Source organism: Rhodnius prolixus, unplaced genomic scaffold (assembly GCF_049639745.1).
Source record: "Rhodnius prolixus isolate KJV_2025 unplaced genomic scaffold, Rpr scaffold_13, whole genome shotgun sequence".
Lineage (NCBI taxonomy): Eukaryota > Metazoa > Arthropoda > Insecta > Hemiptera > Reduviidae > Rhodnius > Rhodnius prolixus.
The window spans coordinates 1,075,763-1,102,580 of record NW_027411583.1 but is presented as its reverse complement, the minus strand read 5'-3'; the positions used below and the strand labels follow the sequence as shown (position 1 = coordinate 1,102,580).

General features: G+C 33.5%; 1 protein-coding gene and 1 long non-coding RNA gene across 13 annotated transcripts in view; one reads left to right on the top strand and one right to left on the bottom strand.

Annotated features, from left to right (window-relative positions):
- The window catches only part of LOC141447874 (paxillin-like), a 144,925-nt gene that overhangs the window by 101,506 nt on the left and 16,601 nt on the right, over window positions 1–26,818 (top strand). For 8 of the 10 annotated variants that reach the window (XM_074115784.1, XM_074115779.1, XM_074115783.1 and 5 more), the window contains 3 exons: window positions 7,275–7,423; window positions 13,827–13,956; window positions 16,252–16,345. In XM_074115784.1, coding sequence (XP_073971885.1) covers window positions 13,869–13,956; window positions 16,252–16,345 — 182 coding nt within the window. In that variant the 5' untranslated portion in view covers window positions 7,275–7,423; window positions 13,827–13,868. Of the gene's footprint in view, window positions 1–7,274; window positions 7,424–13,034; window positions 13,054–13,253; window positions 13,400–13,826; window positions 13,957–16,251; window positions 16,346–26,818 lie in introns of those variants that run through there. The other 2 variants (XM_074115786.1, XM_074115785.1) reach the window with 2 other exon arrangements.
- On the bottom strand, window positions 10,276–25,673 carry LOC141447879 (uncharacterized). 3 transcript variants are annotated; one of them, XR_012454652.1, is made up of 3 exons: window positions 25,560–25,673; window positions 22,471–22,670; window positions 10,276–10,956 (listed from the first exon to the last, which is right to left on the bottom strand). It is a non-coding gene; the product is annotated as an uncharacterized lncRNA (long non-coding RNA). The 3 variants fall into 3 exon arrangements; XR_012454650.1 differs by lacking the exon at window positions 10,276–10,956 and adding an exon at window positions 19,927–22,381; XR_012454651.1 differs by lacking the exon at window positions 10,276–10,956 and adding an exon at window positions 19,927–22,381 and having other exon boundaries at window positions 22,475–22,670.

Genomic DNA, 26,818 nt, shown 5'->3' with positions numbered 1-26,818 from the left:
TTAGTCATTATTACCAAGTGATATTCTTTATCAAATTTTAGTGAAAATAGATAAAAAAGAATATTATTATTAAGATATATGTGTGAAATTCTACGTCTGTTGTTAATTCGTGGAGGCGGTGCTAGATCTCGAAATGGGTGGGGAATGGATGTAATGAGTTACAAGGTCAGAACCCAACTATTTCTAAGAACTTTTAGCACAGTATCCTTTACTCTTCGTGTTTATTCAGATAAAGTTGTCTATCTTATCTTCTTCACTTGAGTGTACTGTTATCCTGTTGAAAAAGCTAGAAGCTTCATTTTAATTGTCCATCCATGGTGCTTACTTAGATAATAATGGTGTTGAAAGGAAATGAGTTAGCTAATTTTAGTTTTTCCTTTGATCAAGTATTTTTAATAAAACAAATAATTACATTCCTCGTATTTCTGATGCTGTAAGCTCTGGAAAATAATTTACTGCTACTAAATTATTTTCATTGTTATCGTAGTTTCTTCCAATCAAAATATGGTTTCTACTAAAAGAGTTACATTTCTCCCAAATTGGACATCCGTTCGTTTTTCCTCTTTCCTTGTTAAAAAATTCGCTTGTAAATTATTATTAGATTTTTCTATGTTTACCATCATTATTGTCTTCTGGAAACTGACCAGATGGCAAATTTGGTCTTCTATTAAAATAAAATAATAACAATAAAATCTGGAGGAAAATTGTTTCCTTTTAAGATGACATCATTATAAGTATGATAAAATTTAATGTATATCCGGTAATTTCAAATTTATTTACATGGTCGGATGATTTTTATTCACTTGTGATTGTTCTTTTATATATTTGTCATTTATCTATTATCATAATAGATTCTGAGTTACGTCTTAGTTTAAGGGCAATTTTGTTTTGCCTTTGTGAAGATAGTTTATTACGAGGTCTGTAAATTAAGTAATGAGACTGATTTTTTAAAAAAAATTTTATACCAAAAAAGAATTACAATTCTATATTGTCACCTTCAAAATAACTTCCTTCTGAAGCCACACAGCGCTGGAGACGTTTCTTCCACTCCTCATAGCAGTGCTCGAACTCCGATACTGGAATAGCCTTCAGCTGGTCGGTTACAGCCATTTGAATGTTTTCGACTGTCTGCCTTGACTTTTTGGATTCAATTTAAAATGACCCCCATTTTCTGGAACGAGTCATTACTGGTGACGAGTCTTGGGTGTTTCGAGTACGACCCAGAAACCAAGCGCCAGAGCATGGAGTGGCACACTTCAACCTCTCCAAGGCCCAAAAAAAGCAAGAATGGCGAAGTCGAAGATCAAATGCACGCAGATTTGTTTTTTCGATATCCACGGAATCGTCCACAAAGAGTTTCTACCTCAAGGTCAAACGGTCAATCAACACTTTTACCGAGAGGTTCTTGAAAAAAAGGGTCACTTCGAAAAAGGGTCATTCGTGTGAGACCAAACATCAAGAACAAGTGGGGTGTTGCATCATGATAATGCTCCTTGTCACACAGGAATTTCAATAAACCAGAGTTTTTGGCCCAGTAAAAACATTCCTGTGGCTCCTCAGCCTCCTTATTCGCCTGACTTGAGTCCTTGTGACTTTTTTTCTCTTCCCGAAGTTGAAAAATCACCTCAAGGGAACTCATTTTGGGACAGTCGAAAACATTCAAATGGCTGTAACCGACCAGCTGAAGGCTATTCCAGTATCGGAGTTCGAGCACTGCTATGAGGAGTGGAAGAAACGTCTCCAGCGCTGTGTGGCTTCAGAAGGAAGTTATTTTGAAGGTAACAATATAGAATTGTAATTTTTTTTAATAATTTTTTTTAAAAAAATCAGTCTCATTACTTAATTTACATTTAATTCTCGTATTTTTTTTAAACTTCATTTTACATGGACCAGAGGACTTTCTTTTATTGCCATAATTAATTATGACTATTTAGTCCTGGAGGAAATTATTGAAAAAACTTCGTTCTTTACGCATTATTTCACGAAATTGGAAAACTTATTCGCTATTTTACTAATAATATTAGCTGAAGTTCGAGGAAGAAAATATATGACAAAATATAACATTTTGGTTCTGTCCAGAAATAGCCAAATAAATAGTTAAAGGAACGTTGAACTTGCTATTAATAATAAAGCGTGCCTCAGTCCAGATATACAGCTAGTTCTCTATGAGTTTTGGTGACCTACAAGATACTTACAAGATAATTTATTTTCCATTTGGCTAAATAAGATGTGCAAATACTATGTGAGGTATATGTTCATTGATAAAAACAGTGGATGTCCTTAAATTATTTTTAAATAATATTGCATCTCATAAATAAAGTGGTTATGCGTTACACTTGCCAAATATATTTATTCATCTACCATGTTTATTCAGATAATGATATAAACTTCATTTGAATTATATCTTACATAAAAAATAAAATAAGTTCAATGTCCAAACATTGTAACCTTCCTAAATTGTTGCCGGATGTTTAGGATAGTATAAGGAAATCTTATTTACTGGGGAAAACCCTGAAGCTAGAGTAGAATGTAAAAGAAGGTTTTTGTTTTTATAAGTTTTCCATGTCTGCAGAGAAAGGAAGGCTCGTAGATGGCTATTTGACGGCAGAGGAGTTTTTGAATCTAAAGTGGAGTGGAGTTTCAACAGCTTCAGTTTTGGATAAACGAGTTGATTGGAATTATGGTAGACTACCTCTAATGGAGGTAGTCGATTCTATTGGGACTTAGTCATCTTCGTGGCAAGTAAGAGTAACGTGAAAAGTAGTCTTCTTATCAGTCCTAATCATTTTGTCCTGTACGTGAGTAGAGGGTCAGTTCTCCGAACAAACGAAAAAAGGAGTAAGTTCATTTTTTACAGAAAAAAAATTCATGAAATGTAAAATTATTCCAATTTCTCGAAAACGGTTTGAATCCTGGGACCAAGGGTTATGGAAACCTTTTTTTTTTTGACGCAAATGAGCTAGAGAATCACCTCCTTTATCAATGAATATAGCCAGATATAATCTTATTCAACCATGGCCTTCCTGTAGGACACGATATAGATAAGTATAACAATCTTTTAAAAAGATCACGAAAAAAAATTAATTAAAAAAAAAGAAATTAAGACAAGTTAAAAATACAGACTTTTAGTTACTGAACGCTTTAAACGTGGGAGCAACAACTATATTAACGATCTTACAATTGGCCACGCAGAACAGAACGCAATTATCAGCTGGTTATAATATAAATTTTGAAGGTTAAATTAATGACTACCCGCGGCAAATTTGGTAGTCTACGTATATGTCGAGGCTGTAATTAACAATTTTTCATTTTCCTTAACTGTAGAAAACGTTTTAATTTCCACAAAATGGCCTTCAACTAAATTGATTAATAATTATTTGGAATTTGTTTTGCCTTGTTAGTTGTAAATAAATAATATCAATTACTTATAGTCTGTTATTTAAAATCTTGTTTTCTTTAAAAAAAAAAAATTATAAAATAAAATGAAAAATCACCAGTGTTTTGACAGTGTTATATTGTCTTCAAAGGGGGTTATTACTAGACGCTCAACGTCTGAGATCATTGATATGACATCACTTGTATTACAGATCAGTGTGGTGACGATATAACGAAAAATAAAACTATAGTTATAATTAAATATAGTGCTAAAAGTGGAAGTAAGTGTCAAAATGATGCAGAATCTACATAATCCGTAATTATAGAGAGCATTTCAGTGCGGAGAACATAATTAGACTCGTAAGGGGGTCTGATATGTTCCCGTACACCCTTGTGTACTTCAGTAAATCTTTAAATGGACGGTAGTTATGAGAAATAAGTGACCAAATGATGTAGAATCTGCATGATCCGTAATTATAGAGACCATTTCAGGGTGGAGAACATAATTAGACTCTAAGAGGGTCCGTTATGTTCCCGTACACCCTTATGTGCTTCAGTACGTCTTTAAATGGACGGTAGTTATTAGAAATAAGTGTCCAAATGATGCATATAATCCGTAATTATAGAGAACATTTCAGGGTAGAGAACATAATTAGACTCTAAGAGGGTCCGTTATGTTCCCGTACACCCTTATGTGCTTCAGTACGTCTTTAAATGGACGGTAGTTATGAGAAATAAGTGTCCAAATGATGCATATAATCCGTAATTATAGAGAACATTTCAGGGTAGAGAACATAATTAGACTCTAAGAGGGTCCGTTATGTTCCCGTACACCCTTATGTGCTTCAGTACGTCTTTAAATGGACGGTAGTTATGAGAAATAAGTGTCCAAATGATGCAGAATCTACATAATCGTAGTGCTAGAAGTGAGCTAGTTAGTCTGCTAGAAAGAGATTTTTTAAAAATGGGTATCCAGTTATTTTAGAGGATTTATCCAAAGATATTCATGTAAATTTTCCATTTTGTCGTATTTTTTATTTGTAATAAATAAATTAATTTAAATTCCTAGTAAACTTTAGTAGTTTTCTTTGTTACAAAATATTATTGCAGAAGATAAGTGATTTGTTAGTCATAGTTCGATTGTAACACTATGTTAAATCTAGAATATTGTTTGTTTTATTAATTATCTAAGAATGATTAGGCAAAACTTTAATCTGAAGCGTGTCTTAACTCAATTACCAATAAGATGACCTGAATTTCAATATTCTATCTCGGTATCAGTTACTGAGGTAACATTCAATTCTGTCTGTAAAAATAATGATTTTTGCGATATATATCTACGTAGGTAATAATTTAGAATATTTTTCTTGTAGTAATATTTGTGCGAGATGAAGTATTGAAATAAACATGAGGAATGAGGTTCTATGGATGAATGCAGAAACAGGTTCAGCCCACATGCAAGGTGGTAACTAACTGTAGGTGGCACTGGGTCTCCCTTACTCTTTAGCTTTTGTATCTCTTTATCTCAGTCAAGTTCCTTACATATTTACGCCAAAATGGTAGAAGTTATTTTGGATGCTGTTAATGTGGTTATCATGTGTTTGAAGATTTGATGAGAACATTAAATATACCTTTAACCTTATGTCCTATCAAAATGAATGCAGATGTATTTTCTTGCAGCGACGTCCAAAATGCAACAAGTTTAGAGGTTATTTCGAAATTTCGTAATTATTGCCCATAATATTTCTACAAGATTTAAAAACTATCAAATTGAACAAGTTTCAATGAATTTTGAGACAGCAGATTTAATTTTTGAATAGATTAACAATTTTGTTTTAATATTTGCAAAAAAATATTTTGAAAATACACGAAAGCATAAACAGATGATTCATTACAGTTATCTGCTAAGACACAGAAAAAGGCTTCTTGTATTTTGTATATTTGTATTCTTTGACTTTAGAATATATCATAATAAGGAAAACCGAGCGAATAAATAGCATATCATATATCTTATCGAATCGCAATGTTAGTGAAGACTGAACTAGAGTGTATAATTTTCCGTGATAGCTCTATCTAAACAAATTCGTTTATATACTCGGATGAGATCTAGAATATTGATCTGGAATATATAATCTAGATAACCACATTTCTTGTAAGTATTGTTCATCTTCCCGCCCGTCCGATTTTTAGTTCTCTACCTGAAGTCTATCCCTTTGGTGATTTTTTTCATAGAATAATCTTCACTTTCACTGTCAATTTAAATTTGTATTTGTTCAAACACTTGCCACGCTCGGGCCTAGCAGGGAACAGCCTGTGTTGATTTTGGCTGGGAGAAGAGGGAAATAGTGTAGCACGTGTTGGTTTTAGTGTGAAGGGCTACTTTGACCCAGGGTGTAGCTCTCATCTCGCCGCATGAACCTCTCACTCTGAGTCAAAACAGACAGATCTGGGAGAGGATGTTCCCGAATTATTGCACACTGTAGACCATAGTAGGGTGCCACAATAGACCGTCTGGGTAGCAGTGGCTTAGGTCTTTCTGGACAACCCTCTTGTAGAAGCTGATCTTATATGTGGGTGCACGTAATTCTTGGAGCAGTTCATTGAGCTAAAATGAAAAAAAAAACACACAAATTCCTTCCACACGATCTTCATGTCCTAAATTGTACATTTTTTTTATTTAAATAAACGAATTTTGAAACAAATTTTAATCCTTTTCCAACAGTATTCAGTAGGTTCGAATCCAGCTGCTGACCCTTATATTTTCTGTTCCTAGGAGCTTCTTACAGCTCACTGTCTGTGATGAGAGAACCCAGTCCGGAGACCGGCAGTGCACTGAAAAAAGCCAGCTCCCGGCGCTAATAACTTTAGATTTTGACGCGCCTTAAATCATTAAAAAAATAAATATTCAGATTTGATAAATACTTCACATTACGCTGAAGAGTACTTCAGAGAGGTCATAAAACCGTCCTTAGAATGTCATAAAAAGAAATGTAGAAGACATTCCATGAAATATAGAAGAAATTGTTGCAACAATAATTTTCTATTACTCGATGTAAATATAAGTATAATTTTCCCAAACAGGATTGTTGGCAGGAGTGGCATTGATGGAGTAATTTTGTTTGAAACATTAGAAGCTAAACTTACGTAGTGTCAACTTATCTAACCTTTGTTAACTATTTTATAGAAAAAAAATTTGCTTAATTGAAGTATAAAAAAATTATCCCGTTTTGCCGATTTAAAATACATTTCCCCCTCATCTACTGCCACTTTCAGTGTTTCTGTAAATTTATTTGACCACTCGGATATCAATTTAACCGAAATAAAAATCACTTTAAGACGGCCTAAAAACACTCTTAGAATAGAGAGAGATTGGCAAAATAAATTAACCAAAAACTTCTTAACTTAAAAAGAAAGAAAAAAAAATGAGCTCCTCTTTTTAAAAGGAGCTCATAAAAAATAAAGCTACACTTATATTTAGCTTTAGATTCTAAAATTAAAAGAACCAGGGCCAGATAATATTATCATTGGTTTACATGTTTTTTCCATTTCTATTATTAGCCATTTTGTAATAATCTATCATTGATTAAAATAAAAGTGGTTTTGTATCTCTGGGAAGGCGCTAAATGGTGCAGAAATTATATATTTACTTCTTCTTTTTTTATGTATATGTTTGTTTAGCTCGGACTTTAGATATTTATTACTAATAATTTGTTCTTGCTTTATAACTATTTCAAAAGCAAAAAAAAAGATGTATATATAATGCTGCTGTTAGTAGTTATAACCTGCCAAGCTGTTATTCTCAGCCTTTTTTTTACATTTTATTTATTTTGATTGATATCAATTTTGTTCTTTTTTTTCTGTTACTTGAAATAAATCGATAATTTTTTGTTTTGTTACAGACGCTCTTTTAGCGGACCTACAAAATTCTATATCCCCTGGCAGCCGAACCGGTGGTTACGGTTCTTTAAGATCTAGAGGCGGTAGTGGCCAACAAGATTATGCTACAGTTAATCCACCTAAATCTGCTCTTCGAAATACTCCAACTTCGGTAACTATTATTGTTATTATATTGGTTAACTTACTTATAAAAATAAGTTTCTCATCTTATAAATTACAGACCAGTCTGGGATAACTGATTGGATAATAATAGCCAAATCCAGTGCGTCCCCAAAAACATGTGGCTTCATTAAGTGCTACTGTTTTTGTATTTAGAATACAGTATGAATTAGTGTTAGGTTAGTTAGTAGCTTGAGTTTATCTCACTAGTTGCATAGATCAACTACGAGGATCGTTTGAAAAGTCCGTGCAAAGTCAGAGAGATAGCACCACTGGCGCGTATCGAGGTTATGTTTAGTTAGTAGCATCTCTTGGAAGAACACACACCAAGTTTCAGCCAGATCGGTCTATTTCTTTGTGTTTGGCATTGGTTTGAATCGAGGAAGTCGAGTGATTTTCAAAAAAATGGACGAAAAAGAATTTCGTGTGTTGATTAAACACTACTTTATGAAAGGCAAAACGCCTGAGGAGACTAAAGAGAAGCTTGATAAACATTATGGTGACTCTGCACCTTCGATTAGAACAGTTTATAAGTGGTTTCAAAATTTTCGGAGTGGCCATATGGGCATAAGTGACGCTGAACTTTCTGGACGCCCTGTTGAGGTTACTACTCCAGAAATCATTGATAAAATCCATGATATGGTGATGGATGACAGAAGAGTGAAGGTGCGTGAGATTGCTAGTGCTGTGGGCATCTCGAATGAACGGGTACATAATATTTTGCATCAACATTTGGACATGACAAAGCTATCCGCAAGATGGGTGCCGCGATTGCTCACGCTTGACCAAAACGAAATCGTGTGAAGTGTTGCAAGGACGGTTTGCAGCTGTTCCAGAAGAATCCGCAGGACTTTAAGCTTCGTTTCGTCACTGTGGATGAAACATGGATACATCACTACACTCCTGAGACCAAAGAACAATCTAAACAATGGTTTACCAAGGGGGAATCTGCGCCAAAAAAGGCGAAGACAGTTCCTTCGGCCGGAAAGATTATGGCGACTGCCTTTTGGGATTCGCAAGGAATAATCCTCATCGACTATCTGGAAAAGGGTAAAACTATTACAGGTGCATATTATTCATCGTTATTAGACCGTTTGAAAACCGAGCTGCAAGAAAAACGCCCACGATTGGCCCACAAAAAAGTCCTTTTCCATCACGACAACGCACCAGCTCACACCTCAGCAATTGTGGTCGCAAAATTAATGGAAATAGGGTTCCAACTCATTTCACATCCCCCCTATTCTCCAGACTTGGCTCCCTCGGACTACTATTTGTTCCCCAATATGAAGAAATGGCTGGCGGGAAAAAGATTTTATTCAAACGAGGAGGTGATTGCAGAAACGAATGGCTATTTTTCAGACTTGGACAAATCCTATTATTCGGAAGGGATCAACAAACTAGAGCAGCGTTGGACGAAGTGTATAAACCTAAAAGGAGACTATGTTGAAAAATAAAAAAGGTTTACCCCAAAAAACTAAGTAGTTTTTATTTTTGCACGGACTTTTCAAACGACCCTCGAACCTGGTGCTGGTGCAGGGCTCATGTGCATTGTGCGTTGGTTATGTATTATTAAGTGCTGATTAGGATGGGTTACCTGTATTGGACGCTAAGATCCCTGAAGAAGAGGCTGGTCTATTCCCTTTTCATGCAATGATTCTCTTTTTTAATCTAGAGAAGGTAATGATTTGAAGAGCCTAAATGGAAGAAATCAGACAGGACAAAGAGGAGACAGTTTCAGAAAATAATATCCTTTTGATTTTTATAATTGTAGATTAGAATTGAGAATAGATCCGTTAAAGATTTTGTAAGTTAAAATTTCTGCAAATAATGGAAAGTAAAAGTTCCAAAACACCGCAGCTTTTACTAGTCAGGTTTGTGTTTTCATTGGTCTCCGTTTAAATTTTGTTTATTTCGTTTATATGCTTCTAAAAAATAAAAAAATTGAATTTCTGAAATCCCTAATTTATTGTGTTCCGTGCTTCTATGAATAGGATTGTTCAGCATTGGCATATGCTGAATCTTAAAATTTTAGTACCACTAAAATCTGCTAGAGCTCTCTTGTATCCAGTTGTGTGCTCGGCATGTTATAAAAATAAATGTTATTTTAGACAGGTTATACAGAAAAGGGAGATTTGCCAAGAAAAAGACTATAGAACATATCTCTGGCATCCTTAACTTGGAACAGACTTTTTCTTCCCAGTTTTATTTATTTATTCGTTATTGTTTTTAATCACAATTTACTTTTTGTAAAATTTGGTTTCTCTGATTCTGGAAATATTTCCAAACGTCAATCAGTCTTTTTGCCCACACATTAAACTAGCACCAATTGAGAATTATATTTTAAATAATTCTAAATATTTAAATTAATCATAATATAATCGAGTATTGTTCTTACATAGCTCCGCAATATTGCGTCATGGATAATATAAAATAAAACATAAGTTCTCTTTAATAGAAACAATATTTACTTTTATAATTTTTTTTTTTTTGATTAGAAATATGCTCGTTTGAGGAGGTAGTTGGCACTGATATTTGGCTTGTTATAATTGAAGTCGCTTCCGAAAGGAAGAATTGTATTTCGGCGACATTCTTCAAAAAGAACTTCATATAATTTCTTTGAAGTATGCCTATTACTTTGTCTTTAAACTTTGCCAAGAAAACTATTTATTTGTAGGATTCTCAAGGGAAACATAAAATTTCCGTCATACTGTTCTATTTTGGCATAAAGTTTCTTCTAATTACAAAAACATGTGTAAATAACACTTAAAATTTCTTACTTCAAGAACTCGAAAAAGTGATTTGTAATCTAGAAAGGAAGAAAGAAAATAATGCTAAATCCATTCATAACTTTCGACCTGGGAACTAGCTCACCTAGGGCTTATTGACAGTTTAATATTTTTACATTGTTACCTTATTGTAAAATATATTATTACAACTAATTAAATAATCAGAATTGTAATTGAATTAATTTAATTCCAAATTTAGTTCAATCACTTTAAACAATTAAATTTTTCAATTTAATCAAAACTTATTATATTTTTATAGCCACAACTTTGCTAATGAACTCAGTATCTCCATTCTGTTGGTCATTAATGCTGCTGGTGCCTCAGTATCTCCATTCTGTTGGTCATTAATGCTGCTGGTGCCTCATCTCCATCAATATTAACACTTGGCACCTTCATTCCGAACAATCTAGTGCGTCATCTTCATCAATATCCCTTTTTTTTTTTTTAAACTCGGCGCTTTCATTCCACCAATACGAGAGCCATTAATTGTAGAAAGCGCTTGGAGAATGGGGAAAATCTTTTAAAATATCTTCTCTCTAACTATTGTTCCTTTTTTATTCTGGAAAGGCCACTTCATAAATTCTGAGGTTGACTCTCTCTGTCCACATCTTAGTATGTTGTTGAGGAGAGTGGTTGTGCATTATCGCAATCCGGTCTCGGTAATAAGTTCTAATAACGTGTCGCTGAAGCAATTGTTTGGTAGGGGCACATTTGTCGATAGGATTTTTGTCATTGAAATCTGTAAAACAAATAGCCCAATGTAGATAGTTTACTGGAGTAGTAACAAGTAATACTTTTAACTTGCAAAGTGTTGGCAGCAGACGGAAAACGCCGATAAATGAGGAATAAAATACATCCTTTCTATCCGCATTGAGTAACTAAGTCGGATAAAAAAAAAAGAAAAAAAAAAGGTTAAATGTAAGTTTAAGGTAGACTAACATAAGTCCTGTGAGTCACCAACATGGTTAAATGTGAGTTTAAGATAGTCTAGTGAGTCGTCAACATGATTAAATATTAGTGTAAGATAGCCCTACATAAGTCTAGTGAGTCGTCAACATGGTTAAATATGAGTGAAAGATAGCCCTATATAAGTCTAGTGAGTCGTCAACATGGTTAATTATGAGTGAAAGATAGCCACATATAAGTCTAGCGAGTCGTCAACATGGTTAAATGTGAATGTAGTAACTGCATTTATGTTTACAGAAATTGCCACTAGAGTTCTCCACCTACTGGACTGTAAAGTAAGCTTACATCCTATTTAATGGCGGCTTGAACTCTGCAATGTCCCCATTTTTCATTTATCTATTTAACGATTAAACAATATAAATTCTGAACTTTTTTGTTTCTGTTAACGATAATTAGGTAAAACATGAAGTATTATTCCAAAAGAAATATTATTTATTGTATTTTTAATGGGAAATTGTTTTTCTTGCTTTAATCGAAAGTTTATGAAATACCTATGGGAGAAATGTTGAAAAAAAAAATTTAAATTAATTATTTCATTGAAATTATTGCTTTTAAAGTAGTGGCCAATCACAGCGCAGTAAGGTGGCAGGCGGTGGGCGGGCCACGCCCACCTTTAGCGTAGCCACGCCCCATCCAATGAAAACCAGTATGGGCTGGCCAAAGCGTATTAATAATGGTGCTGCAATACTTTTCACTTACTTTTCTAAATATCTTATTATTTTCTCATATTTTATTAACTTTTTTTTTGTTATTTTAGAAGGAATATTAATCTTAAGTAGATACTGTGAAATAATACTAACAAATTATTTTTAAAAAAAGAATTCTCAATTTTCAAGAAATTTTTCAAAGTTAAGATCGTTTTGGAATTGTTTTCGACAGTTTTACTTAAATTTCTCATGAAAAGAATCTCGTATGACTGTTTACTCACATGACTTTTTCTTACCATAATTTACTAATATAATGAAAAATGTCAAGTCTACTTCGCAGTGAATTATTGTGTTCGATTGATTGCTAAGCATTTCTACCATTTCGGCACTGGATTTTATTAACTATAATAAATATGATTTTGGGAATATTGAGGTGGGGTCAATCAATAAATTCAAATACAAATTAAGTTTTATCTCACCAACGTTTCGGTAAATCTATTACCTTCTTCAGGGTCTGTACCCTGTGAGATAATAAATATGTGAGAGATTAATCTATCTCTAACCCAGTTCGTTTCGTAATCTCCAATTCCGTTAGGCTATTTACGCTGGTTGGCGTGAAACTATGTAGCAAATTATAATTTTGGGTACTTTAATATTTACAGAATTTTTTTTTACGTTTCGAAAGAGGAAAATCAAACTTAAGTTTTCGGGTAACGTTAGACTTGTGTTCACTTCAGTTTAACAGTCTAGGAGAATGTCGCTGGAAGGGATTTCGAGAAAATGAGAAGGTAATCTGAAATTACAAAAAGAATTCGGTATTTGTATGATAGAGTTCTCTAGTTTCGACCCTGTTTCTTCTAGCAGCCTAATATAAAGGAGCATTTGTTCTTATATTCCAACAGCTATTCTATCTAATCCATGTTCCATGTCCAGTAGTTACATGCATTTTTAAATTAGTATGTTTTGAGTTTTAAATATTTTTAGTAATTAAAATATTTTTAATAAAATATAATTATTATAAATTGGACCCCAGACATGGTACAGGCACACATATTGTAAACTTAATTAGTACTAAATATCTGTTGGTAACCATGTCTTAAGCTGGTTACTAGTTGGTAACACATGTGGAGGTTATTGCGTAGTTACAGTGAGCGAGTGTGTGCAGTACTTAGTGTTGATTGCATTATATTTTGTACCTACCTCTCGTTGTGAGATAAGATAATGCAAGTATCTTAACTTTTTTCATATTATTATTGGGAATGTTACATAGTTTGAAAAGAGTTGAGGCCTATACTTAAGGTTTTGCTTCACATTGTTCTTCTTCATTTCGATACATAATTTTGTAGTATAAATTAACTTATTTGTTATAGAAAAAGAATTGTCAACACAATGGGGGATAATTTTCACTATAAAAGTAACGTTCAAGGCTTATAATTTATATGGAGAAGACGGCGAATTTCTTTCCTTAATATTCTTATATTCTTATTTACTTTAAACACTTAACCTTCAGCAAGATAGTAGACGAAACTGGAGTGAATAATCTAGCGATAATATTAAGAGTTTTATCAAGTAAGCTTTCTTCTGATTATTTATCTTATTACTTGAACTTCCTGCACCATTCATATAATGGTATGACTTCGTATTACATATTACTTACATCTTACGAGTTTCATTGCATTCTGTTTAATTGCAATGTGACATAATTGGCACAACGCAATGTTATAGGGTTCAGGTGATGAAAACAATGTTCTGGCACAATCGGCAAATTCAAATCACTTTGCCAAGAATGTTTTTAGTGTCATTGTCCATCTTATTCGTTGTTGTTTTAATTGATGTTTTGTTATGTTGTTCTTCCATAATGTTTTATATTTTTTGAAACAGGGTTCTTTGTTTTAAAATTGTTTAATTAGAACTTGATTTATTTTTGAAGTTTTTTGTTCTTATAAATTAGTGTTCTTAAAGTTTGATTTTATTAATAATTATTTTTAATTTTCAGCCGTCATACCACAATGACAGCGGAACAAGTGGAAGTGGCAAGATGGCCACCTCCTTGAATAACAACTTATCCGAACTCGACACATTACTTGAAGATCTAAGCAGTTCAAGATATTCGTCCGAAAGAAAAGGTAGTTGATTTATTTTTATGTGATTATTACTTACTTCAGTCCGCTTTTCAAACAGATTGCTAGCAACTGTCCTACTGGAGAGTTTCTATCACTGAAGTAATCTGCAAGAGTTGTTATTGATTATTTATTCAACTCATCAGTGGCAGTTTCCATAAATCTTGGTTATCTGCATTACTTCTCAGTAGTTTTGGTCTCAAAAATGCGCATATTTTATAATGTCCTGTAATATTTTTTTTATTTTTTTTTTCATCGATATTACTCTTAAGCCATGTTAAGGTGCCTATATCTGGCCTCAGGATGCTTTTTATAACCACCAGACATCTGATTTTCCTGCATTGTATACGAGGGTCGTTTGAAAAGTCAGAGAGATAGCACCACTGGCGCGTATCGAGGTTATGTTTAGTTAGTAGCATCTCTTGGAAGAACACACACCAAGTTTCAGCCAGATCGGTCTATTTCTTTGTGTTTGGCATTCGTTTGAATCGAGGAAGTCGAGTGATTTGCAGCTGTTCCAGAAGAATCCGCAGGACTTTAAGAGTCGTTTCGTCACTGTGGATGAAACATAAATAAATCACTACACTCCTGAGACCAAAGAACAATCTAAACAATGGGTTACCAAGGGGGAATCTGCGCCAAAAAAGGCGAAGACCGTTCCTTCGGCCGGAAAGATTATGGCGACTGTCTTTTGGGATTCGCAAGAAATAATCCTCATCGACTATCTTGAAAAGGGTAAAACTATTACAGGTGCATATTATTCATCGTTATTGGACCGTTTGAAAACCGAGCTGCAAGAAAAACGCGTACGATTGGCCCACAAAAAAGTCCTTTTCCATCACGACAACGCACCAGCTCACGCCTCAGCAGTTGTGGACGCAAAATTAATGGAAATAGGGTTCCAACTCGTTTCACATCCCCCCTATTCTCCAGACTTGGCTTCCTCGGACTACTATTTGTTCCCCAATATGAAGAAATGGCTGGCGGGAAAAAGATTTTATTCAAACGAGGAGGTGATTGCAGAAACGAATGGCTATTTTTCAGACTTGGACAAATCCTATTATTCGGAAGGGATCAACAAACTAGAGCAGCGTTGGACGAAGTGTATAAGCCTAAAAGGAGACTATGTTGAAAAATAAAAATGGTTTACCCCCAAAAAATTAAGTAGTTTTTATTTTTGCACGGACTTTTCAAACGACCCTCGTAGAAGTGGTCTTCCCTGGCAGAGTTAGCTACTGTTTAAGGATACCCCTATAGAAAAGATCTTTAGTTTCACCGAAGGTAACCCTCAGAATTTTTATTAAAAGCCATGTTTTTATTTGAAATGTTATAAATCCGTTAGCGAAAAATTGATTTTTGTACCGAAAACGAAATTTTATTTCTCTTAACCAATGTAATGATTTTACATCAAACTCCTTGTAGAACTTAATCGTAACAAGGCTACCTTCTTTCCACAAACGACATTAATGTCTTATTTCTGTAATTTTCGACTCAGTTTTCCGAACAGAGTTCAAGAATGATCAGTCCTTTAAACTGTTATTTTTTGATCAGTACCTTCAGCGGAAAATCTAGAAACTGGTAATTTGATTACTGAGTAGATTTTGTAAGTATATTGTAACTATGTAGTTCTAGGGTACTCATACTGAAAGATTGATTGTAGATAGTAACTCCTACATCAGATACTTAGAAATTGATCTTCATCAGGTACTTCAGATGATTTTGTACAAGTTTTTCTATATGTCAGCTTTCTGTCATTTCGCTTTAGTAACATTCCACTTCCAAGAGTTGAGACCGACCGATCAGATTTCTGGCAGTTTTAAAAAGCATCCTGGGAATACAAATACTGAAACTAGACATAGGTTTTTAAGGGGGTACAACTTATGGTTTACAGGACAAAGTAAAATATGCGCATTTTTATGACCAAGACTGCTTGAAGAAAAATGCAGATATCCTAGATTTATGGTAACAATTCTTACAGATTGCTTCAGTAATAGAAACTTTCCATTAGGACAGGAAGACTTGCACTCATTTTAAGAAAATTCTGTTGATTCATTACGTAAAGCGTAATTATATAAAATAGATACATAGCTGGAATAACTTATTGTAAAGGTATTCAACTGTTGCAGCAGTTAGTTAAGGATTAATATAAATTCTTACAAGTATATTTGGCCAAATATGTCTTGTTTCTTCAAATTAATCCAGATTTATGAATAATAAATTTAAAAATATGTGAAAATTTACGTTTAAAAACTTAAAATATTTAATGAATTCAATAATTTTAATTTTATTTTTATTTTGTAGTGCCGATTGAAATGAATGGGACGGTTGTACATTCCACGCCGCCCAGGCCACCCCAAAGTTATCTGGACGATTACAAGACGTCATTACACAATGGGTATTTAATGTTTATTTATCTTTCATGAACACTTTGAAGTTATTCGCTAATTATAGGTGAAGTGTACGGTGGTGTGTCAAAACACAAAATCAATCCTACTCTCGATAAACTGCAGTACTGGATGTACGAGTGCAAGTGCATTTAATTAGCTACGGGTTGCTTGGAGGTTTTTTTTTTTTTTTTGCTACAGATTGCTCTACATAAATTTCTGGGCATACTGACCTGACGAAACTGATGTTGGGAACAACAACGCAGAGTGGGTTAGAACAGAGGTCCTGTTGTTCTGGATCTGCAGCTAAAAGAGGTTTATTGTGCTTTGTTCTTGTGCTGGTTGGAGAGAACTGTTTACAAGTTCCCCTAGGGTTTTCCTTTTCATTCGTTTTGGTAACCTCCTAAGTCTAAACCTACCATTGTGCGTTCTCCCTGTTTACCTCGGAAACGGTTAAGACCGATAGGAGCACTGTGAAGTTTCATTTGCGTTGACCAGACCCAGGCTGTAGGGTGGACATAATCGTTTGGTGGCGCCAAGAAGACTCACTCTCTCTCTCTCTCTCTCTCTCTCTCTCTCGCCTAAAATTCCATAGAAGGAACGAGATGCACTCGGAATTGCGTTTTACTAGTAAATTTAGCCTTACTCTAATTGAAGAGCTTGGTGCAAAAAGGAGTTATCTACAGTTTTTTAAAAATTTTAGTAGGGACAAAAAACTAAATATGCTTTAAGATGTATTCCTTATGTTGGGTCTGCTGTAAGGATTAGTTAATATTTTGTGATGGGGTCATTTGGGGCTCTCAATTTGAACTTTCTAGGGCATTTTTTAAGCTTGCTATAAGCAAAAGTTATTTTGCAGCTAACTCTTTTTTGCACCAAAATAATAATTTTCAGTAAAACTTGAGTACATATTAAGTACTTTAGTCGAACAGATTTCTTGTTTTTGAGCTTTTAAGTGGCATTTTGTGTCTTGTCGAAGCGAATGTTAGATATATTATTATGCCTGTCAAAAAGAAAAATAATAATATCTACCTAATATAAACATTAAATAAACCTAATATAAAAACTTTTGTTCGATTGATTGCGTCATCTTTTCTGTTTGGAGCAAAAGAAAGTTATCTGCTGTAGAAAACTCATTTTTGGTCCAAATCTATCCTAGGTTAGAGAATAAGTAATAATAAAGGAGTCTGCATAAAGACTCGTTTATGCACCAAAAGATGTAGAATTGAACATACAATAGGGGGGCGCCACTAAACACATTTTCTGAAAAAAATGTAGATAACTCTTTTTTGCACCAAGCTCTTCAATTGTAGCATTCAGTTTGCCCCATTTGAGTGATTCGAAATACGATTTTATCCTGTAGCTTTACAGTAGCCATAAGTCTAATAAGATCGCTCAGCTTTTGGTGTTACAAGTTCCAAGGCCTTGTCATAGATTATTTTTATTGTGATCGTTCAGCATGTTGTAGTTTTTGACTTTGAGATTTTGGAAAATTAAAATAATAAGTTTTGGGAGTAGTTTGAATTTGGATATTGTTTACTCGTTTGACCCCTCTCCATTATGTTCTTAAGCATAAAATATTAAAAATAGATCTGCAATTTTTTTTTCAGCATTGACCTACCTAGTCCATTTAATTTTCTTGTGATTTTACACCTCCTATCAACAAACTCATGATTTATTAAACAGTTTTTGGGTTAATTATAATAGTCAGCTTAATAATTTATCATCATTTTTTCTATTTTAATATGATATTTAATCATACCACCTAGTCAGTTAGTTAACTTATGAATTTTAAAAGAAATTAATGCATAGTAAAATTAAAAATTGGCACAATCTGTCCCGTATTAACCTGAATCTCTTTTATAGGTTAGTTGTCGTTAATTTGAAGTATAGCCAAACAAACTACAACAACAGATGTATGCATTATTGTTGTGCACACAGTATTATTTTATTTTTAATAATTTAAAACAAAATATTTCGAAAAAAAATTGTATTTTTAGAATTTTGTCTCAACTTTATCGTGAGTCCTACGTTTTTTAGATTCTTAGATTTGTTATTTTTTAAATAAAATTTCGATTTCTCGTTCATTACTTAGACCAGCTACAGCAAACCATTCTTCAATTAAAGTAAACCCATCTATAAGTTTCGCTTATTTTCGGTATCGGTGTAAAAAATGTATGAAACAGATGTCCCTGGTGATGGACAGTGTCGGTAACGAGAGAAACTGGTCCCAACGGTAACAGTGCGCTGAAGAAAACCTCAAGACTTTACGAGTCTTAAATTGAAAAAAACAAAATACTATTTAGAATTAAATTGTAACTTAGTGTGAACGAAATTGCTTTGGCAGTTTAATGATTTCTTTTTAGCTTTCTTATGCGTCCTTTTCGGTTGAAAAGCTCTCTTTTTAAATAATTCTTGTTATGAAATTTGTATTTAAGGTAGACAGGGTTGTATTCTTTAATAAATTAGTCCTTTGGGAAAGGTACTAAATTTCTTCAGACTTATTTAAAGAAAGAAGTTTTATTTTCCCAAATTCTAAGAAGGCTATTTAGTACTAGTACCATTTTGTTCATATGCAAATAATCCTTAAATAAAGATTTTCTTTTGCAATATTTTCTTAAGGTTAAATTTAACCCTAATTAGCTTCTCTAAAGTTACCATTTGTTTGTATAGTAGCACATCTTAATGCATTTGTTAGTTTATAGAATTGTTGCCAAAAGCTACAAATCTACAATTAATTTTTATTACCAGTCACATTTCATGGTAATAATTCCTGTTGGTTTCTGATCAAAGGAATGTGTATAATACTGAATAAAACTTGGTTTGGTTTTATCAGAAAGTTTTTGACATTTTTTATTACTTTTTTGAAAGAAGAAGTACTACCATTGCGACAAATGTTTGATGTTGACTTTTCTAAAGGAACTTGACATTTAAGTGTAACTGGTAGCATAAAAAAGGCTTTGTTTTAGTAGTTTTGGTCCTTTCGAATCTAGGATTCGCCTCGAAGGTTAAGTTAAGCTTAAGTGATTCCTTTATTTTACAACAAAGAACCAGAAAATTTCTTCATCAATCCACCACACCAGATTAATAAACTGTATTACTTCTACTAGAAACAATTATTATAACCTTCTTTTAATAAAACTAGTTTTACCTTCTTTTTTTAAATTTATTAGTTCTGTTTTTTTTATAAGTTGATAGATGGGTATGATTATTTGTATTAAATTTTTGTTCACAAAATACTAAATGAAATTGGCTCAAGTTCTATTTACACCGTTTCTAATTCAGTTGGCAGGTGTTTTTATATAAACATTGAAGTATATACACCAAAAACAGGATTGGTACTTTGCCAAATATCTTGTGATCTGGTCTTTATTAAATTTTCACTTAGCATATCTTTTTTTTTAAATTTTTTTTATCCAAGTAATTTTATACGTGAATAGTGTTGCTTTCGCTGCTGACCTTGATTTTCACTAGGGTTTCCTGGGGTTGATGCGTTGTAATTCAACAATTGAAAACATACTTCACAATGATTGTTGTTCATTATTTTTGGTGACTGATTCATAGTTTCAATAGGATGAAAAAATAATTGCCATTTCAGTCTAGAGAAATTTATTTCGCCGAGCTTTCGACCTAGGGACTAGGTCATCTTCAGGGCTAGTTTAGAAAGTAATACTTTTACATTTCAGGGTTGGTGTATCTTCTTTCTTGTCTGTTCATGAATTATAAAAAAAAAAAAAAAATTCAATTCAGAGATATTGAGATATTCAATTCAGTTCGAGATATTCAGTTACATATTCAGTTCGACATTCAGTTCGATATTCAGTTCGAAGATTCTGCTCAAAGTCTTAGACTTCAATTGTACACAACGTTTAGCCACGTCAGTCAGTCTGTTCGGTTCTTGTAGTGTAAAGTATACAGTCCTTGGCAGTCAGTCACATACAAATATAATATCTTATACCGATACTAAAAGTGTTATTTATCCATCAACATCCACAACCAACAACTCTCTCCTCGACCATTTATTAAAATACAGTACGTAATATATAGGACTGCCGCCATTTTCATTCAAACACAGGTTTAGTTATTATTTATTTGTTTATTTACTTTGCAAAGTGTGAAAATAAATATATAAAACATTTAAATATCATATAATCATAATTTGTGAATACAAATGATATACAGAGTTCTTCACACTATCATCCTTGCGGCTCTTGTTAAGATTTATTAAAATTATTTAAGGAGAAATGGCTCTCTACTTAAAATAGGTTGCCCACTCCTGTTCTAGTGTACATATGATTTAGACCTACATTTATAACTTTTATCTGAATCATTTCTCTGATAAAATTCATTACAGAGCAGCCGAGGAGATTAAAAATGCTTAGTTTAAAAAAAAAAAATTATTTAAGGCGCGTTAACATGTGAGGTTATTAGCGCTCGGAGCTTTTTACGGTGAACTGTCCATCACCGGGCAGTGAGCTGTAAGAAGCTCCTAGGAAGAGAAAATCTAAGGGCCAGCAGCTGGATTCGAACCCGGGACCTCCGCGTAGGAGTCCAGCACGCTAACCGCATAGCTAATCCCTTAGGAGATTTTTGCTTGAAGCACTAGGCCAGCCACAAGATAATCCAAATTTACAGTTCACACAATAGAAATGAACAGTAGGTGTAAATAAGTCAGATAGGATAACAAAAAACAGAAATAGCCTGGTTATAAGGCCTTCAAATGGGACAAAGCTTTTTAAGGGGCTAATTTTGAACTGTGTAGTCACCCCGCAGATGGTGCAGTGGAAGTTCGGCTTGCTGTTTTATGTTCTTGACCTTCCAAAATAAAACCGTTCTCCCGCTCGCTTGTTTGTCTTTAATGGCCGCCGATTTATGATTTCCACCTCTCAAGCACTTAAAATACATTTTCACCTCCTAGCTAGTTCGTAAAATAGAAAGATTTTACGGTTTTAGAATTAGAAAGAGTAATCTAAAAAAAAGAGTAAAACAGGTTTTGCTTGTTTGTCTTCTTGCAGTTTATTTAGATTTTCAAATTTTTGCTATTTATTTTGTAATTTTATGTATATGAATACTTAATAATATTAATTTGATATAGTAGTTTAACACATGTACACTATTTGGGTCATTTGGTATACGGACTGGCCGTTATCCAACAAAGTTTTATTCCTATCTTCGACCCAATAATCCTTCCCTGTGTCTGATGTTTTTAGGGTTTGGTCTACTAACACTGCTCTTGTTAAAAATTAGATTATGAAAGCGTCTTAAATTGATACATTTATTTCTCACTTACATGCAGATCTCTTTTGTTAACTTTAAGGGAATAAATAACATTTTTCACTCTAAAATTACTACCCCATCACAAATCTTGTTAAACATCTCTTTATTTTATTCGTTGAATCTAATTCTTGCAGTAAACTGCCATGTTACGTCTTTCTGTTCGAATTATTTAAGTTATTTGGATAGAAATTGAAGCTTTAGGTTGTAAAAGAGCACCCACAATTTCCAAAAATACTTCCAAGCAGGGTATGAACAAAAATTTTATTTTATTTTTTCATTAAATCGCTATTTAGAAAGACATTTATCTACTCCAAGCAATGGGAAAGCTACAGATTTCTACAAACTGTGTAGATTTTCTTCTACTTCGTTGTAGCTCCCTGATACAATCAGTAGGTTTGAATTCGTTGTCTATGGCTTGTCTTATGTACGTATACATTATTCCTTGGCGTTAGTGTTTGACTCTTTTAAACATCCTCTCTGATAATTAATTTATTTTTTGATGCGAATCGTAGACATCGTCTAAGGAAGCTTCTATATATGACATATCAACTGGGTGCAGTTGAATGTTGGTGTAAGCATTTTTTTTAAAAAAGTTTTTGAATTTTCTAGCCTCACATTTTTTTTTTTATTTTTTTTAATAAAGTTTTTCTTTTTAACCTGTGATTAATAGTTTGTTGATTAGATATTACAGTCAATCTAAGTTAAATGGTGTTCTACTTGAACAAATATTTTGTAGATTAAAATGGCCAGCATAAGGGTCTGTGAAACATCTAATAAATTCAAAAAAATAATAATGACAATTAATGCTGTAAAATTACTTAAAATAATATCAATGAAGTATTAATGAAATGTTGGGTACTTGCTATCAAGGAGCTGCAATATGTAGAGGTAGTAAAAGTTAGCATTTTTCTCCTCTGAAACAGCTCGGGTTATTTCACTTACTCGACTAAGCACATTAGTTCACTTAAAATCCAGGAAGGTTGCCCACTCCCAGGCAGCTAATAAGTTGGACCAAAGTAAACTGTTCTGAGTAGCTTTCAGCTTCCGACTTCTGCTCATCTGAAATTTAATAACAAAAACAATAAAATGAAAAAGATTTATTAGCGTTAGCTCTACTTCATGATGGCAACTAGCCAAGACTTCTTACAGTAGCGTCTCCACTGACAATGACTGCGCAATTCCCACTCTCTACCTCTTCCCTCTTCATGGGGAGGAGAAGAAGAAGAAGGGGCTAAATACCTCAGTATTGTTCGGTGCAGAGGCGTGGAGGTCTTGGTGAAACTCTGTTTAATGAGTCATCATCGACTGGAGGCTGATCGCTTGAAAACGGGTGTTGGATGAAGATGAAGAGCAATGATCAATGAAGAAGAAGGTGGGTAGCTAACCGAGGGAGGATGACTGCGGATATCGTTCACGGAAGCACGAAATTGAATGGATCAAAAAGGAAGTGATAGATAATTTTGTACCAACAGCTTCAGAATGAAATGAAATCTTAAGGTTTAATAGTGTTTAAAAGTCAAAAATTGAATTAACAATATCCTGAAGAATCATTGATTTTTGTGAAAATTGGAGCGTACGTCTGCTACGCAGATTTTATAAAATAAATATGCACTTGATTACAATTGAGTTGCTAAAGTTATTGAGGTCATGACCAACTAAATTTAACATCTAGGTGATCAGCAAATCTAAGATGATTTTGATTATATTTCTGTGCGTATGAGTGTAATGGGACCAGGATTCAAGCAAATACACATGGAATTTTTAAAGTGAAAACGGTGCCAGGGATCGTGTAACTCATTTTAAAGTCATAGAAATTTATGGTTTCAATGTTTAGTGAAAATCATTCTCCCCACAAAAAAAAAAAACCTTATAAGTGGACGTAAAAATCCGAAAGTGTCGCAAAATTAACGTAACTAGGTGTAAGACTTCTGGATTTAGCTGATACCGACATCTCATGCTTGAAGAGAGACAAGAAGCTGCTGGACAAAAAAAAAGCGGTTGCGATATCTGACGGTAACTGTTCAATACCTTCTTCATTAAGAAATCTCGAAACAGTTTTTAGGCAAATGCTTCTAAAGCACTCTTAAAGAAGTCTATATTATTAAGTTTAACAGAAAAAGAAGTAAAGTATTAAGTAAAATGGTACCAAAAGTAATGGTTCTTCTGATCTTAGTATAGGTTAGATGGATTGTTAGTTTATCGTAATATTTCTTAGTTAGCTTTGATATTATAGATCAAGGTAGCATATCCAGCGTAAAGAGAAGAAATTGTGTCTGGTGGGGAGCTAGAGTTCTGTCCTACCAATGGGCGACATCCTAACCCGAATAACTTCACATATTATTTTACCTGAGGGATTTTTTTCTTTCTTTCTTTTTTAGTTATTTTATTTAAGATTTCAGTGGCAGTGGCGACCCTGACAACAAAACTAACTTACTTCTCAGAATAGTTTCAAGAATAATGTAAAAATAAATCATTACATGTGTGCCTTTTTTATAAACTTGAAATTTTTTGACAACTGATGTTGTTAACATTGAACTCAGTTTTAGGTTGATTAATGATCTTGTTCAGACCGAATTTCTTCATTCACATCAAAAATTGTTCGACGTTGCTAAATGTCCTACAGAAAAAAAGGGAAAAAAAATTATTGGCACTATACCATTACAAATACCGCCAAATTTATTGAGAATTAGTACCTACTTGTATTAAAATAGACAAAAATTTCACACTCGTCCCCATGTAAGATGGCAGATCGCATTTCATTTGAGATTAGATGTATAATTAAGAGTTTTTCTAGTTTCATGCAAATTTTTTAATAACTTTGAAACAAAATGAACTGAATCTTTAAAATATTAGCATTACAAGAAATTGAAAGAAAGAAACCTCATGAAAGCAAAGGATATCAAGTTTTGAATTTTGCCTTTACTCACACTGAAAGCACCTTGATAGTGCAATAGCTTTAGACTGGGTTATTAAGTTTTTTCACCTATTTAGAGCGCCGGGACTTCTCTAGGTGCGACCTAGAGACGATCCTAAAAAATGAAGGTTGCAGAACCACATTTCTGAAATTAATAAAAACATTTTTGTAGAATAAGTGTCCTGTATCGTCCAGAAATTATTAGAAAGCAGGATAAAATCAAAGCATTTCTCTCTAGAGACACCATCCAGCTGAAATTATCTGCGAATGCTGAAGAGTTGTCTCAAGGGTCTATGAAATCGACATGAGGAGGAAAAAAATTGAGCCTAGAACGTATGTGATGATTCCCCTAAAGATTGTGTAGAAAATTGGGGGACATGTTGAAGATCATCCATTAGACTTCGCAAAATAGTGAGGAGCATCACGAACTTTTTCATCCCATTTTCTTCTAAGAAGACAACCGAAAATGAGAGTCAAAGTTGATCATGACATCATGACACTGTTGAGGATCTCAATAATTGACGTCCTGAAGAATAGAAATGGAAATAATAATTACTCTTGCAAGAAGAGCCGTTGGAACTAGCTCCACTTGACAGAAGAACAGAACCTAGGCGAAGGTTACTAGAGAATCAAGAAATTGAGAAATTAACACTTTGCAAAAAGTACAGTCAGTAACTAAACTATCTTTAAAGTACATCAGATGGATGAGTGACTTCATTAATATTGACTGGCGTTGTTACAGGAATGAAAGCCTGGCCTAGTTTGGGGGAAACTCCTGGAAGTAATAACAGTTAAAGAGAAAGATCCTTCTGCTAGAAAAGTGAGGAGAACAAAAATCTTTAGAGAAAAGAGGTTTTAGAGAAATCATTTAGAAGAGTTAGTTGAAGCAAAATCAGAAAATGAATAAGATTTACTTTAAAAGTTCCATTAGATGTAGAAGCAAAAGAGAGGTATTAAAACTTAATGAGGGATAGATCACTAATCAAATGTGTTAAAATTGAATTCGAGGAAAATGTAATACTAATACTACTTACTTTGCGAGAAGAGTGTGTCGTGTTAAAAGACTTGTTAAAAGTAAGTAACGGTAAATAAATAATATAAATATATATATATTTATATTTATATATAAAAGAAAATGAAAGAGCAAGATGCCAAGTGGGCCATGATCTTGGGAGTCTGGGTGTAGTGGATATGCGCGCGCACTCTAATGTGCACCCAGCTCTCGCCAAAACGCTAATTCCGTCCACTTTCTTAGGTGACATAATCTTTTACAATACACTTCTACAGTACACAAATGATTTTGATGTCTTTTCGTATATTTATATTTTATTTTTTCTAACACAATACATTTTTACTCATCCATCCAAATTGTAAATTTTTTTGTAACAGTCTTCAAGTTCGGGAGTTGCTGCAAGAAGGAATGAGATTGCAAGAGAGAGAAAAAATTATTTTCGCTTCGTATACGCTTAACATCGCACAAATAAACAGAACCAAGTTGTCTTTAAATATTTATTCAATGTGCAGTTTTTAAATCATTCGATTTCCTTACTAGAGCAGTCTTTTGACAATGTTACTGATGTTAGATACCTAAGTTCTAGTGGCCGGGATAGTAAGTAGGCTGAAGTAATCACTATAAATATCAGAAAACCTACAATTAGAAATTACTCTAAACTATTTTTATTCTATTGGGTACTTCTATTTATACATACTAAGATAGATTCCTCGTTTCTAACATCTCTTCTGAACCTACCGAATATCTTTGCTCCTCATTATGTTTATTATTTTATAGGAGTATGGTAATTCTAGTTAGTTAGTAGATTCCGATATGGAATCGTTCTTCCGAAGCAACGCAATCAACAGAAGTTTATTGCGCCAGCTCGATAAAGATCTGGTAGAAGAAACACTCATTTTTCCACAGAGTTTTTCCTAATTAGCCATCCTGGGAGACATTTTCTGAGTTTACGATGCCTTGTAAATAAAAAACACAAAGCCAGTCTGATAGGGGCATGTATTCTCAGCTTCTTCAACTAACAGGTTAAAGTTGTATTTTAGGATGAAAAATTAATGCCAGTTTCATTCATTATAAAATTTATTATGTTGAGCTGACCCTACCGAATATCTTTGCTCCTCATTATGTTTATTATTACATAGGAGTATGGTAATTCTAATTAGTAAATTCCAATGTGGAATCGTTCTTCCGAAGTAACGCAATCAACAGAAGTTTATTGCGCCAGCTCGATAAAGATCTAGAAGAAAACACACTCATTTTTCCAGAGTTTTTCCTAATTAGTCT